The following is a 15749-nucleotide window of genomic DNA, read 5'->3' as shown; positions in this document are numbered from 1 at the left end:
GCTGTCTCTCTCTGAATGAAGTCCATTCTGATAGTCCTCAGAAAATGAACTAACTTAGAGAATACTTATCACACAAGCATGAGACATATGTCTAAAGAAACACTGAAATGTCAGGTTTTAAATAAGTCTAATCGAAAACAAATATTCTCTGTTTATGTAATCTGTTTGAAAAGAGAGAGAGATGTCAGTCGTTCGCGAGTCACCTCATTATCCGCTAATGCAGCCACACCCATGGACAGCACGCACTATTCAAACACAAATTCTGAGGCAATCCACGCAAACAGAGTCAACAACGCCCACATCAACTCAAAAATGCATCAAGCTTAGATTCATGTGCTTTTCATCGTTTTGCAGTGAGGAATAATTATAAAAGGATTTACCTCAGAGGAAGAGCATGACTGGTTTCAATTTCATTTTGAGGATCAACTTGATCAAGTCGGTGATTGTGAATGTTAAGTTTTTTATTAAGTTCTTTATTCTAAATCGCAATAGACTAGAGTCTGTGAATATTAAACCACAAAAAGACTGTTTGAATATAAATCCTGCATGTTCTGTCTGTCTCTGTGTGAAATGAATGGCGCAGACATGTGGTTTCTTTAGGCTACTACACATAACTTAGGCTACATTAGGAAACATGGCTTATTGGCTTTTCAAAAAAATACTGCTATACTGAGATGAGTGAAATCGACTGAAATGCATAATAAATACTGAAATAAAATGTGTTAGCAATGTATAAAACTGCACATTAACGTTTATAGACATTTATAGATTGTTTAGACAATATTTTTTTAGTTTTGGACAGATTATGAAGGGTTTGCTGTAAAATAGCCACTATGTGAAGTGCCACATCAATGAAGCTTTTGTTCGCAATGAATGATGAAAATTCAGCATTGCATCACAGAAATAAATTATATCTTAAAGTATATTGAAATAGAAAACCATTATTTTAAATTGTTATAGCCTAATATTTCACAATATTGCTATTTTTTCTGTATTTTTGATCAAATAAATGCAGCCTTGATGAGCATGAGACTTCTTTCAAAAATATTAAAAATAGTAATGTGTCTATATAATAGTAGTATATAATTTAAACAGGCCTATATAACATTTTCTTCACATGATGTGCAATAACACCAGGACTCTGCAGTGCGAGAATTTCACTCACCTAAAAATAGAATATGTGTAATAGATAACTGGAACAATAATTGACGAGCACAGTGTGCAAGCGATGGGCTGTTCTCAATACATGTAACAACAGAGTTCTAATGACACAGCTTCAGTGATGGAAAGTTCTGAAAGACATCACCAACTACAAGACATCATTCACATGTGGAGGAATCAACGACTGGCAGACGATCTGAATGAGTTGTCGCAGGTTTGAAAAAACACCATTAACACTCCAACAACCCCCGTCCCCCACACCTGCAATTCAGTTCAGCATGATGACGTGCGCTTAGGTCTTTGAAAGCAAAGATTCACAACACAATGAGCCCAGATCAGCGTAAATTCACCAGCCTGTCTGGGAAAACCTGCGCTGACCAGCTGGCCCCCAACTGCTGGATTTTAACAGATGAGAGCTGTGCGAAGTCCCCTCATGCTTCAAATGATCCACCATCATCCTCGTCCCAAGGTAAACCCAAAATTACTGGACTAAATGAGTTACAGACCTGTGGCTACTAACGTAGTGGGCATGAAGTCAGACTGGTTCTGGATTTTCTGAAGGACATACTGAACCTTTACTGGCACATTAATTTGCTTACCGAGCAAAAAAGAGACGAAGAGAAAGAGGAATCCGAGGGGGATTTGGAAGGTTCAGTTAACAAGGTTTCTTCACAAGATTTACCTGAAACTGAGAACAACTTTAGCGAACCTACAGTGACTCCCGCTGCAACTTCAATGTCCACTGGAGCCAGCAGAGGAAGAACATATACATTTAATTGTCAATTGGCTGAAAAATTTCCCATGGCTGGATTTCGAGAACAACCTTGTGTTTTGCAAATATTGTAGAGGGCAGAAACAGGCTGGCAACTCATTGTTCGTGTCAGGAAATCCACATCTGAAGAGATAGAGATAGCTTGACAAAACATAACATATCGCGGTGGCATATCCAGTGTAGAGATCTGTACCTGTTCAGACAGGAGAAACCATCGGGCACGGTGTCAGAAGTGCCTTGAAGAAGCAAGTGCTGCTATCTGAGGAGGAGAAGAGGCGGCAGCTGAAAATAAAGATAAACATTGCATACTTCATTGCAAAAGAAGAAGAACCTTTTGTCAAATTTGGGCCGCTTATCAGACTCCACCACAAAAACGGAGTTGACATTAATCCCACATACGACAATGATGTAAGATGTGCGGAGATGATCGGTCAAATTGCTGACATAATGAGAGAGCCAGTCAGCGAAGCTGAAAGCCGTGATGTATCTAGCCATTCTAATAGACGGAGACACTGATATATCCAACACCGAATGTGAGATTGTTTATGTGTGCTTGCTGGAGGATGGGAAGCCAGTCAATCTCCTGGTTGGACAACAGACCCTTGAGCACTCCCATGCCATTGGAAAGTTGTTTCTCTTTATAGGCTTTATATAAATTGAATAGGGCTGCAATAATTATAAAACTTTGTTTTCGGGATATAAAGTAAATGAATCCCTTGCCATTACGTTGCTAACAATCAGGTTAGCAGCAAGGCTGACAACTTTGTATCTGTGTGGGCTTTTGCCATGTAAAACACTGCATGATGTAAGTATACAGACCAACCAAACACAAATTCTATGCTTTCATTCATACCAATTTTATCTTCCACTTATCTAACTTAATCAACATTAGTTAGTTGACTACCAAAATAATCATTAGTTGCAGCAATAAAGTTGAATCATTATTCTTAATGGAGATAGAGTTTAGTTTGTCAGAAAGACTTTTGTATAACTTAATTGTTTTTTTTTATTTTGTTCTCATTCTAGGTGTTTTGGATGCCACCAAGGCTGCATTTTGTGCTGTCTGCCCAGAGGAGGATGGAGGGTCATGGATGAAGAAGTGCATCTCCTTTGGGCCAGATGGCGCCTCCATCAACATGGGCCACCATGGGGGAGTGGAGGCAGGGAGGCATATTATCCCAATCCACTGTATGCCACATAGGTTCGTAAATAATGAAAAAAGTTTCTCTATGATTTATTTGTATTTGCTAGCAGAGAATGTTAAACAATACTCTGTGATTGTATGTGTTAGAAGTGCTGGAATGGAAAATTCTTGCCACAAAATTATTGTTTTCTGTTGGCAAAAGAGAGAGACAGTGACAGAGAGGCACGAGAGAGAGAGTGAATTGTTTGAAAGATTCTGTTCTTACTTTCACAGGCTAGACTGGCAATACTGACCATTCAAAAGAAAGAGCCAATGGTGTCTGTTGTATATGATCTTCTACATCTGATATGGAAGATGTATCACTTCAGCAGAAAATCCAAACGAAAGCTCTATGGTCTCAGACAAGAGCTTGGTGTGGATATTTGCACACCATCTAGCGTCAAGGGAACTCGCTTGATCTCCCATGTCCACAGAGCCCTAAAAGTGTTTTTGCGACATGGACAAGAGGACCTTGCCAGTGACCAAGGCCAGTACTCAGTTATTCTGCAGCATATGGAGCACCTGGCCGTAGCATCAACAACAGCGGAAGTTCAAGGGTGGGCAAAAAAAGTCAGTTTTACTCAGTAAATTTAATACCACTAATTTAAACTTTCAGAATCAAGTAAATGACAGATGGCTAAGGGGGGAAAAAAGTACTTATTTACTCACTATTACTCACTATAGATAAAGCAGGAAATGGAGAATGCACTCTTTTGTGTAAACTGCCATTTTCTCTCCGACATGTTTGAGGAGCTATCATCACTTAGCCTCATTCTGCAAAGGAATGACCTGATCCTACCCCAAGCCACATCAGAGTTGAGGAAGAAAGTGACCAGACTGGAAGCACTAAAGAGGCAAAGGCTGGAGGCATGCTGGAGAAGATCCAGCCCATGCTTGATCAGCAGCAGGGTGATGAGAGGAGATTTCAGGTGTGTTACGATGAGAGTTTGTTAGGATGTAAGAAAAATTGATGATTAAGACAGATTCTCAGTGCGGGAATCAATGTTTTCGGCACACAATACAATACAAACAATCAGTGGATAAGGAGGAAAATGCAGTGAAGGTTGGAATAGTCTTTAAAAAAAATTGAGGCTGACAAATGGCCAGACATTTCATTGTTTGTCTGTCTGTCAGTGTTATTTGATTTTTGACCTCTATGGTTTAACATTTTCTTTATTTATAAATGATTTAGACTTCAACATCAACTATTTTTTATGATATAATCGATCTTGATTTAATAAATATCTTAATTTATCCGTGACTGCACTTCAGCCTTTCTAGTTATATAAAAAGCTTAAACTTTGTTTATTTTCGACTGGCTATATGGGCATAATTTTTGTCTGTAGGAAGATTATGTGTGTATGATATTTTAAATAACTCTGTCATCTCGACGGACAGATGTAGGCCTACGGTCGACTGACTATATGTACATCATTTTTAATAACAGCTTCGTCACCTCGACGTACTTTGTACTTTTACTTTGCTAAAAATATCCTTTGCATATGCCAAAATGTTGCTCAAACACATTTAATCGACTATATAAGAAAGTTATCATGCAAATGTTTATTGCATTTCCATTTAAACAATTCGTGTCCATGAAGTAGAACATGCATTCTTTTCATGCTTTATTACAAAAAATTTAACTATATGCTGTCTTTGCTATTTCAGAGACCTCATTGATGTGACACAGACTTCCAACATTTCGGTCTCCGGTTTGGTACAATCACTCAATTACGGCAAGTGTATTTTTATTTCTTTGTAATAAATCTAAACTTTTCTCATTTAATTTCTTTGCAAACTGTTGATGTCTATTGCTTTCTCTCTCTTTTTGACATTCAGAGATGCGAGTTTTTGGGAATGTGGCAATGTAAAGTGTGTGGCACAGAAGTATCAGGTACAAGTTATTGAATCATTCTAAGCTTAAAGGTCCCATGACATGAAAATTTCACTTTATGAGGTTTTTTAACATTAATATGAGTTCCCCTAGCCTGCATATGGTCCCCCAGTGGCTAGAAAAGGTGATGGCTGAAACCGAGCCCTGGGTAAATTGAGAAAATGAAAGCTCAGACAGCCCATTCGGGAATCTTCCCTATATGTCGTCATACGGGGAAAGGTTACCTCCCCTTTCTCTGCTTTGCCCACCCATTAGAAAATGAGCTACTACCGTGAGATTCGAGCACAATATTTTTTTTTTTTTTCCTCGAGAGAAATCATGCCTTGTAAACGAGCGAAGCATGGCAGTTGCTCAATGTCTGGATATACAAATTAACACCGAAGTATTTTTTTAGTTCCTTCATCCGAGCCTATGAAGAAACAGTGCACTGTAAAAAATAAAACGACCCTTTGTTCAGCAAACAGTTTTTTTTTAGTTACAGATAATATGAATTGTGAATATTGTGAGTCTATGTAAAAATGCATGTTAGTCCAACAATATTTTGCAAAATGTTATAGCAACATCATTAACCAAGTTGAATGAACAAACATTTTTTAATTGAATTGCGCGCGCATGCATCTACGGGGTTTCCCTTCTCATTATCAGCATCGCCACGTTTTCTTCCTGCCATTTTGGACTTGGAGCGGGGAGAAACAGGTTTCAGGTGAGTAATTAACGTTAATTAATTTTAGGCACTTGAAATGAAAAGTGGACATGAGTTGTTTTTCTTTTTGTTTTTTTTTTTTTTACAAACAACGTCTGTCAGTGATGCAAATATGTTTGCGCAGTGGGTGCATAGTTTTCATAAAGACTTATTGTGGCAGGTATTTATCATTTTCATCTTAAAATGATAGGCTAAGTTATAATGTTGACATATACTAATATTTATCTTTGAAATTTAAAATGAGATGTAACGTTAAATATGTTGCAATTGAATATGAACCAGTGATTCGGAATCAATAAAGCAATCCAATCAGGACCTCGAAGCAAATTAAATATTAACGTTAACTTACGCTGTTATATTAGCGTACGTAATTAAAATATGGTTTCAGCAAAAAATGTCCAAAGTTAATATTGAAGGCTTTTTGTTAGGCTATTGTTAGTCCAGGTTAAGTCTCAATGTGGCGCTATTGTGATGTTTAAGGTGGTTGCACTCAGTATTAACAAATGTAAAGATATTTTTCATAATGTTAAACCGGATTTTTATAATAATGTTATCCAGTCTGTGGCCAGTTACCGTTAGTGGTAGTCGAGACACAGATGTACGCTGTACATATACTGATTCTAGAACAGTCCGCTTTGTGCTCTCGCTGTACTTTGACGTCATACGCCGTTCAAGTCTGCGCAGCGCTGTATGCATATTATGTATATTCAATCTATCCGTCGTATGGTCGTATCTGTGTCCTTGTCGACGTCACACGAAACCCACGTCGTAATCGACCTCTTTCCAAAGTCTGGAAAAAGCAATTTACATTAACAACTTCGAGATAAAATTCGACTATCCGACTATCACGTGGGTTTGTTGTGTGTGACCGAAGCGCCATTTGGAAGGCATGTAAGTTCACTAACTACGCAATAGATGAGACTAACTGTTACTCGCGAAAAGAAGTCGAATTTGTTCGTCCAGCTTCGTACTTAAACTCGTAAACTCTTTTTTTTATTTTTATTTTTTTTTAATGGTATGTACATGTGAACAATTAACAAAACTATAAATCTGCTGAAACCTATAAATATTTCACCAATGACTGGGTACAGGATTTATTTACATTTTTACCAAACTGTAATTTTCTGTACGTTTTTCTCTGAAGCATGCTGTTTCCAAGGTGAACAGACTACAGTGTTATTTGCTGTACTTGCTTAAATATCAGTTTATAAAATGTACTGACATTGACTTAAAGTACTCATTTGATAATATATTTTGTCTGTCTGTATCAATGCACACTATTTTAGTTAGCACTTTTGTAATTAGTTGTCACCAAATGACTACTATGTCTTAAGCAGTAAACCTTAACCCATTTTGGTTTTCATAGTGAATGTAAGACAATAAAGAACATCACATTTATTAAAAGTGGCATAATACATTATTATTTCTGCATCAAATAAAAGGTATAATGAAATCGAAATAATAAAATGTATAAAATAAATATATTAAATTGGAACAAGATCATTATCATGTTTGACATTAGTTAAAAATGCTGAAGAATATTACCATTTTAAGTGCAATACATTTTCAAATTGATTTTCAAATATGTTTTGAAATAAGGTTGTAACTCATTCATTTTTCTATTTTCCAGGATTATAAAAATACTTAATGCAGTGTAAAAACTGCAAATTCAGCAGTTCGAGTGAAGACGTCCTTCTAAAGCACTATCGGCTGCATCACCCAAGCATTTCCAGCTGGCCTTGTATTCATACGGGGTGTGTTTGTGTCTTCAGGACAGCAGGTGCTTTAAAATCCCACCTATCTAAATCACACCAAAACCGTCACAGAGTCAGTCAAGAACTTTCAACAATAAGTTGTGAACTTTGTGAATTCCAAGAGATTTGCAGTGAGAAACGTTTCTTCATTCACCTTGGAAATCATCTTAAACGAAAAGAAACAATTAATTGTCCCTTTAAAGGATGTGGATTTAAAACAAACAATCGGCCAACGTTCAGCTCCCATAGAAGCAGAATACACAGAAAGCATACACTAAAAGACTTTAGAACTGCAATACAGACGGTCTTCGAGAGGATTGATAATGAAGTGCCATCTATCTCACAGATCTCTTCAGAAGTCGAAATTGGAGATGATGATAGAGTACAGTTTGATGAAGATGTAAATAGTCAAACACTTGAACAAAAAATTGCATCTCTTTTTTTGTGTATGCAGACTGTGTTCCATGTTTCAAAAGATGCTACTCAGAAAATAATTGAGGAACTTAAAAGTATTTTGTTGTTCTCCAAATCTCAGGCCCTTCATAGTGTAGAATCAGTTCTCACAAAGCACAACGTTAATGTTGAAAGTAACATTGTCAAAGAAATTGCAGATTCAGTGTGTTTGACAAATCCACTTTTAACCGCAATATCTGCAAAGGGTATTTTGTCTACTGACTACAGAAGAACTCTGTATTTCAAACAACACTTTCCTTTAATAGAACCTACAGAATATCTTTATGAACATACCCAGAAAGAATCCTTTGTTTATGTGCCAGTCATTCAGGTACTTGAAACTCTGCTAAGTTTACCATGTTTTTTGGATAAAGTTGAATTTACAAACGAACATTTAGCTGGACAGTACAATTCGTTTCAAGATGGGAAGTACTACAGGGAGAATGGTTTGTTGCAGAAGAAGAGGTTGTTCTGAGTTTGGCCTTTTATATAGATGAGTTTAAAGTTTGCAACCCATTAGGCACATCCAGAAAAATTCATAAAATTACTGCTGTCTACTGGATGATCTTAAATTTACCTGCAAAGTGGAGATCTACTTTAACATCAATTCAGTTAGCTGTTTTAGGAAGGAGTGTTGATGTTAAAAAATTTGGCTATGACAAATTATTGGAACCTTTGATAAAAGATTTGAAAGCTTTGGAGCAAAATGGTGTGTTTGTGGAGACTTTGGGGCATTATGTGAAGCCAACTGTTTTCTGTGTATGTGCAGATAATCTCGGAGCCCACAGTCTTGCAGGCTACCAGGAAAACTTTAATGTTGAAAAGTTCTGTCGGTTCTGTTAAGTCGTGATCAAATAGCAACTGTTAAGGCTAGTGATTTCCCTCTGAGGACTGTTGAAGAGCACAATTCATTTGTGGAACAGCTTAAGCAGAGTGACACCCTGCAGAGTGTTAATGGTGTAAAGAGTGAGTGTTCATTAAGCAAACACTTGAGAAACTTTCATCCAGTTAGTGGGTTTCCCCCAGACATTTTACATGATTTTTTTGAAGGGGTCATACCTGTGGAATTATCTTTGTGTCTCAGAGATTTGATCTCAAAAGGTTACATTACTCTTGAAGGATTAAATCACTCAATCAAAACATTCCCTTACAAGTACTCTGACAAGGTCAACAAACCAAAGGCAATTCTAAAATCAGGCCTAGTTAAAGGATCAATTGGGGGTAATGGTCATGAAAATTGGTGTTTGTTGCGCTTACTTCCTTTAATGATTTGGGATTGCATCCCAGAACACGAGCCATCATGGGAAATATTAATGGATCTAAAAGAAATTGTAGAAATTGTCCTATCACACAGTGTCTCTGAAGAAACTCTGTGTTACTTGTCATGTAAATTGGCAGATCACCGCTTGCTTCTGACTTCCACGTTTCCAGACTTCAAATTAAAGCCGAAGCACCACTTCATTGACCACTACCCACAACTGACAAAATGCTTTGGACCTTTGGTGAACTTGTGGACTATGCGATATGAGTCAAAGCACTCATTCTTTAAGAATGCAGCACGTGATATTCACAATGTGAAAAATTTGCTGCTTACTCTTTCTGTTAAACATCAGCAAATGATCGCCTATCATTTGAATGCCCAAAGCCTTTTGAAATCAGAGTTATATGTTGAAAAAGTGGATGTGGTTAAAATATCACTGTTAGATGCAAAACTGAAATGTGCTATACAAAGAAAGTTTCCTCATGTGTACACTGTGTCACTGTCCAAAAATGTTTGTCTGTATGGAACTCAATATGCTAAGGACATGATTATATCTGCTGGGCAATGCAATGGACAGCCTGAGTTCTTCAAGATAGAGCACATGTTGCTCTGTCCTGACAAAGTCTCCATTGTATCTAAAAGACTTTCTGGCTGGTATATTGAACACTTGAGATCTTATGAACTTGTGGAAAGCAACTATGCTGACATGGTTGTCCTTGATCTTGATGACTTAAATGATTATCACCCATTGATTCCATACAGGCTTAGAGACCGAGTCCTTGTGACCCTGAGGACATACCTGCACCATTAAACTTGCCTGATGGTATGTGTAAAGTTAGTTTTTTTTTTTTTTTTTTAATTGGAAAAAATACTGGTATTTTTTACTTAACTTTCTCTGTCTACCTCTCGGTTTACAGGCTTTACTACTGCGAGTTGTCATTTCTTCAACTGATGCCCGGCGACTTCAGCTTTTTGAAGTGCCACAGTCTGTAGGAGTCCCTTATTAGTATTCTGAAGGAGAAACTGCAGTTACAAGGACAGTTTGTCTTGCAGTTTCAGGACCCTGATTTTGGGAATGCCCTTTGCAGCCTGACTGACATCTCGGAACTGCCCAGTGACAAAGCAGTCTTGCATATTCAGTGGTGCAATTCATCATTGTCTGAAACCAGCCTTTCTGTGTCATCTCTTGATACTGCTAGTGTTGATGACTCTGATGGATCCTTGACCAGCTCCACAGCCTCTGTACAAAGGTATTTGCGCACAGCCTCAGAATGGCCACTGCCATTCCCCATCCCACCCCTGTCATTTGATGTCGAGCTAAAACTACGACGAGGCAATGAGACATATGCAGAAACACAGACAGGCATTGATGTGACCAGAGACATAAAGATGGAGATTCTTGATAAAATAGTTCAGGCTGTTTTTGACATAAAGGCATATCCCGACAATCAAGAAATTGAGTCCATTGCATCTGCACTGATTTCCAAGTATCCATGCCTTAAGAAGCCTGGCAAAGGTAAGGGCTATGAAGGATGGTTGATCAGCCTAAAGAACAAGCTAAACAATTACCGTTCAAAATTGAGAGCAGCAGGCTGCAATGAAGTTAGTGTGAACAAGAAGCGTAAGGATGTTGAACATGGACATGGTTTCACCATGAAAAAAGCAAAGCGTGGAGAAGTGAATTTTGTCCCGGAACATCCATGCAACCACACTGATGCTTCACTTGAAGAACAAAGACTTTTATTGATCGATGAAACCAAAAAGGCAAGAAGCAGCATGGTGGTCATAAGTGAAAAAATGGAATTAACTTTTTCCCTGAGGAGAAAAGAAGTAGTAGAAGATCAACCAATGGTTGTAGACGTGCAGCAGAGGTGGCCTGCACTTTTTCTCCAGGAACAGGTAATTATGTCAGGTTTTTCTTTGTTAAAAAGGCTAATTTAAATGATTTTGTATTGTTTGTTTATTATCCTAAATTTGTTAGAAACACATGAAATGTTTTTATTACTTAAAGGGTTAGTTCACCCCAAAATGATAATTTTATCATAAATCAGTTAACCTTGTGTCGTTCTAAAACACCAAGTGATCTGATTGTCTCCAGATCACATTTTCAGATATTTTTGATGAAAACCAGGAGGCTTCTGTCTGTCCCATTGACTTGAGTTGGTTTCACGATTCTTTTTCCCAGAAAAGAATAAAAGACATCGCCAAAAAGGTCCGTATGCCATCAGTCATTCAATAATAATATTATGAAGTGACAAACACTTTTGTGCACAAAGAAAACGAAACAAACAATTTTTTTTTTAACAAGTTGTTATCAAAGTAATTCATTGCGTGTTCACGAGCAGACTACGGCATATGCTGACGTCACCTGCTGATGTAGTTGCCAATGTTTCTTTTGATTTTGCTCCTTTTTTATTTAAGCCATTATGTAAACATTGTAAACAATACTTGAACAGCCCGTATAAATGCGCACATTACTTGCCAGTGTATTCTGTGTCTGTACACTGGCAACTACATCAGCAGGTGACATCAGCAACATACACCATAGTCTGCTCGTGAATGCGCACTGAACGACCAAGGAGGAGAACAAATTGTTGAATAAAATCACTCGTTTTGTTTTCAGTGCGCACAAAAGTGGTTTTGTTGCTTATAATAATATTTTTGAACTACTGATGCCACGTGGACCTTTTTGGCGATGTCTTTTATGCTTTTCTGGGGAAAAAATTGAAACAAACTGAAGTCAATCGGACAGACAGATGCCTCCCTGGTTTTCATCAAACACATTTTTAAATATTTTGGAAGACAATCGGATCACTTGGTGTTTTAGAACGACACAGGGGTAAATTATTTATGATAAAAGTTATCATTTGGGGTGAACTTACCCTTTAAGGCACCACATGTAATACACATTTTAACCATCTGTGACTGCCATTTCTAGCTGGATGATGTTTATTTCCACTAACAAGGTCAACTTAACTTGAAATGCTATTCATGCAGAAACACTACTTCTTGTAGCAATATCAGCGTGAATCTAATGTCAAGTATTCACAAGTCAGTCAGGATGTCCTTTAATACAGTCAGTCCTCATGACCCCCTCCCGGAACATTTTTGTTTTCTTTCTATGTAAAAGATGGACAATTCTGTTTCCATAATTAACACACTAACAGACTGATAAGTTGAATCCTGCATTTTATATTTTATATTTACAGGTAGGCCTGTAAAAAATATTGTGGTAGGTGGGTCACGAGGACTGGAGTTGAGAAACACTGTCTTAATAGGCGTTTAGACCATAAATAATGTTAAGTATGGAAACAGAATTGTCCATCTCTTACATAGAAAGAAAACAAAAATGTTCCGGGAGGGGGTCATGAGGACTGACTGTATTAAAGGACATCCTGACTGACTTGTGAAAACTTGACATTAGATTCACGCTGATATTGCTACAAGAAGTAGTGTTTCTGCATGAATAGCATTTCAAGTTTAGACAAATGTTTTTTTTTTAATCCGGTTTATGCTTTAAGTTTTGTTACTGTTACTACAATATGTTTTTGTTATAAACAGATTGCTGAGGAATTCTTCAGAATCACGAATAAAGACCTTCTTGATGTCTTCAGGGCAGCTATGGACAGATTTACACCTAAGCTCTTGAAATTATACAGAGCTAGAAAAGCTGCATTTGGAGAGGACATGGAACAGCTCCTAGAAAGACTTGATGAAAGGGCAAGTTTAGTTTCATAACTTAAATGTTGTGGAGGTTTTTTCACATTAGGTTGGCTGATATGAACAGTTTTCTTACTTTGGCTAATTGTTTGTTACCTCTGTATGTTTTGAAGGTGACCGATGTTGTTAATCACAGAAGGACTACTGCTTTGAAAGGCCTGCCTTTGTTTCTTCGAGAGGACCCAAACAAGCTGTTCAAGAAATGCAAAGTAAGTAGTAAATACTTCAAAAGGCTTACAGTTTTTAGATTTGATTATTTTTGTTCATTAGGTTTTTTTAAAAAAAGTGAATATTTACTTGTTCTAGTCTTATGTTTGTCAGTCTGCAAGTGTTGACTGTTTAATGACTATTGACTTTTACAGTCTATTATGGATAGAATGCAACTACAAAATATCTGTTCTAGTAGATTATTGTTTGTGTAACAGGACACCGAAGATGGGGCAAAAGGAGTGTCTATTGCCATTCTGTGTGTTTTGGAAGATGACACCCAGGCGACATCATCCGAGGTTGTGAACATTGCTGTTGTGTTGGAGCAGGTCGTCGTTTTGAAAGATCTCCCAGATATTTCTACTGCTCTTGCATACCTTTTTGGCCTTCTGTATGCATTAAACATGTCCTATCCTCAAGCTCTTAAGTACACTTTTGACACCATTCAGAATGTTTTCATGGAGCTGGGATCTGGATGCACCAAACGTGTACTTTCTCTGAAGAACAAGCTGTTGTAAAGAAAATCAGAACAGTGTTTTTGGGATCCTTTTTGGCGTTCATTTGTTACAAGACCTAAAGTGCGCTTTGATACAAGGTCTGGGGATTCTTTTAGTTGGCATCTCGATTTCTTGTTACAGATGTCAAACTGTTCCAAATGCACCAAACGTGTGCTTTCTCTGAAGAACAAACTGTTGTAAAGAAAATCAGAACAGTGTTTTTGGGATCCTTTTTGGCGTTCATTTGTTACAAGACCTAAAGTGCGCTTGGATACAAGGTGATTCTTTTAGTTGGCATCTCTTTTTCTTGTCATCAGATGTCAGACTGTTCTTAAAGTGTACAGTACAGCATACCATACCAGGTTAGTGGTTGCAGTAAGCATGTCTGTTCTTGTAAATGGTTGTTTAAAATTGAGGCATAGTTCATCCAAAAATGAAAATTGTCACATTTTGTCACTCTTATTTTGTTACAAACCTGTATAAATGTCTTTGTTCCGAGGAACATGAAGAAAGATGCTTTGAGGAATGTTTGTAACCAAACCGTTCATGAGCCCCATTCACTTTTATAGTAGGAAAAAAGAATACTATAGAAACGAATGGGGCTCGTGATCTGTTTGGTTACAAACATTCCTCAAAATATCTTATGTTCATCAGAACAAATACATTTATACAGGTTTGTAACAACATGGGAGTAAGAAAATGACACGATTTTCATTTTTGGGTGAACTATCCTTTTAAATAAAACTGTAAAAAAGTGTTTTAAATGTTGGTTTAAATGTGGTAATTTGAAAAGGTTTAGATTACGGAACATGTCAAGACATTAAAAACATTTTATTGTTGGATACAAAGAAAAATCCTAAATTGATACCAACAAGTTTTATGCTGTTTTTGTGTACAGTTAAGTGATTTAATGAGAAATTGTATTGCACTGATCTTTGTTGGTGTTAAAAATTGTCTGTATGCTTAGTGTATGCAAAATTTAAGTTCCTACTGAAGATGGAATCTGGACTTTTTCTTTAAAGTGCAGCTGTTGTGTCACAACTTTAAAAAAAAAAGTTAAATATTGTGAACAGAGTTTGTGCTTGTGTAGCATCTTATTTCTAATTGAAATAAATGATAAAGTAAATGTTTTATGACCTGTCTTTATTTTGCCAATTGAACATTTCTCATCCACAAAACATAAAAAAGCTAATTAACTGAACAACAGCAATTGCGGTGACATAAATATCATTATTAGGAAAATTAAAAAAATCAGAATTGCGTAAACAAGCAAGTGTTAGTTGGCTAACATGCATAATAATTTTGCCAATTGAAAATTCTTCATCCACAGAACATAAAAAAGCAAATTAACTGAACAACAGTAGTTGGTGTAAAACAAAAATCTTAATTGGGAAAATATGAAAATCAGAATTGCAAAAACAAGCAAGTGTTAGTTGGCTGAACATTGTATCATTACTATGTGTAATTAGTTAAAATACATTGAGACAACGCAAAAGTCTTAATGCATCAGGTTGACTCACTTTTTTACGTTTTCGCAGCAAATTTTTTTTTACAGTGTGGGTTAATTTTATTTTCTCTGGTAATGCGCCGATACAACTTCCCAAAGTTTTGTATGTCTGCGCCACTCATTTCACCGATGACTGTTTCCTCAACGTGGGCCAATACAGCCCAGTTACTGTCGCTAATGTAAAGGTAGACAGCATCAAGTATGTGTGTGAATACACACATTGTAACACGAGTGTTGTGCATTTCTTTGTTGTTTAGATAACCGTTCTGCTGTTGGTGTTATGGTGCACGTGATATCCACATTTAATGCTTGATGTAATTGTAATAAGATTGTAAAAACTTTTAAGATTTATGAAATATGAAATATGTAAACAAACAAATGATTTTGGCATGGTAGCACATTTTCCACAACGGCACCTATCCGAAAAGGTATTTGTAATAATGGCAGAGGACTAATTTAGTGGCGCTGGTTAGTGTCTACAGCTGATAATTATATATATATATATATATATATATATATATATATATATATATATATATATATATATATATTAGGGCTGTAACGATATGCGATATGAAACCGAAATCGCGATACGCAGGTCCACGAACCTGTATCGCGATGTGAGAAGGCAGAATCG

The 15749-nt window shown here is 36.8% G+C and overlaps 2 protein-coding genes across 2 annotated transcripts; both read left to right on the top strand.

Annotated features, from left to right (window-relative positions):
* The first annotated feature begins 3023 nt into the window (after window positions 1-3023).
* LOC125260650 lies at window positions 3024-9150 on the top strand. The gene is made up of 3 exons (XM_048179126.1): window positions 3024-4045; window positions 4785-6604; window positions 7344-9150. The coding sequence occupies exon 3, from the start codon at window positions 7361-7363 to the stop codon at window positions 8393-8395; it is 1035 nt and encodes a 344-aa protein (XP_048035083.1). The 5' UTR covers window positions 3024-4045; window positions 4785-6604; window positions 7344-7360; the 3' UTR covers window positions 8396-9150.
* Window positions 9151-10182: 1032 nt separating this feature from the next.
* On the top strand, window positions 10183-14842 carry LOC125260649. Its single transcript, XM_048179125.1, has 4 exons — window positions 10183-11080; window positions 12743-12901; window positions 13015-13110; window positions 13327-14842. The coding sequence occupies exons 1-4, from the start codon at window positions 10571-10573 to the stop codon at window positions 13624-13626; spliced, it is 1065 nt and encodes a 354-aa protein (XP_048035082.1). The 5' UTR covers window positions 10183-10570; the 3' UTR covers window positions 13627-14842.
* The last annotated feature ends 907 nt before the right edge of the window (window positions 14843-15749 follow it).

This window comes from Megalobrama amblycephala, linkage group LG24, assembly GCF_018812025.1.
Source record: "Megalobrama amblycephala isolate DHTTF-2021 linkage group LG24, ASM1881202v1, whole genome shotgun sequence".
Classification (NCBI taxonomy): domain Eukaryota; kingdom Metazoa; phylum Chordata; class Actinopteri; order Cypriniformes; family Xenocyprididae; genus Megalobrama; species Megalobrama amblycephala.
This window is presented reverse-complemented; position numbering and strand designations above follow the sequence as displayed.

Coding starts and splice junctions, on each gene's coding strand:
- LOC125260650 (XM_048179126.1), top strand. CDS start 7,361: ATGCAGTGTAAAAACTGCAAATTCAGCAGTTCGAGTGAAGACGTCCTT.
- LOC125260649 (XM_048179125.1), top strand. CDS start 10,571: ATGGAGATTCTTGATAAAATAGTTCAGGCTGTTTTTGACATAAAGGCA. Junction 12,902..13,014: donor TAGAAAGACTTGATGAAAGG/GCAAGTTTAGTT, acceptor TATGTTTTGAAG/GTGACCGATGTTGTTAATCA. Junction 13,111..13,326: donor AGCTGTTCAAGAAATGCAAA/GTAAGTAGTAAA, acceptor TTTGTGTAACAG/GACACCGAAGATGGGGCAAA.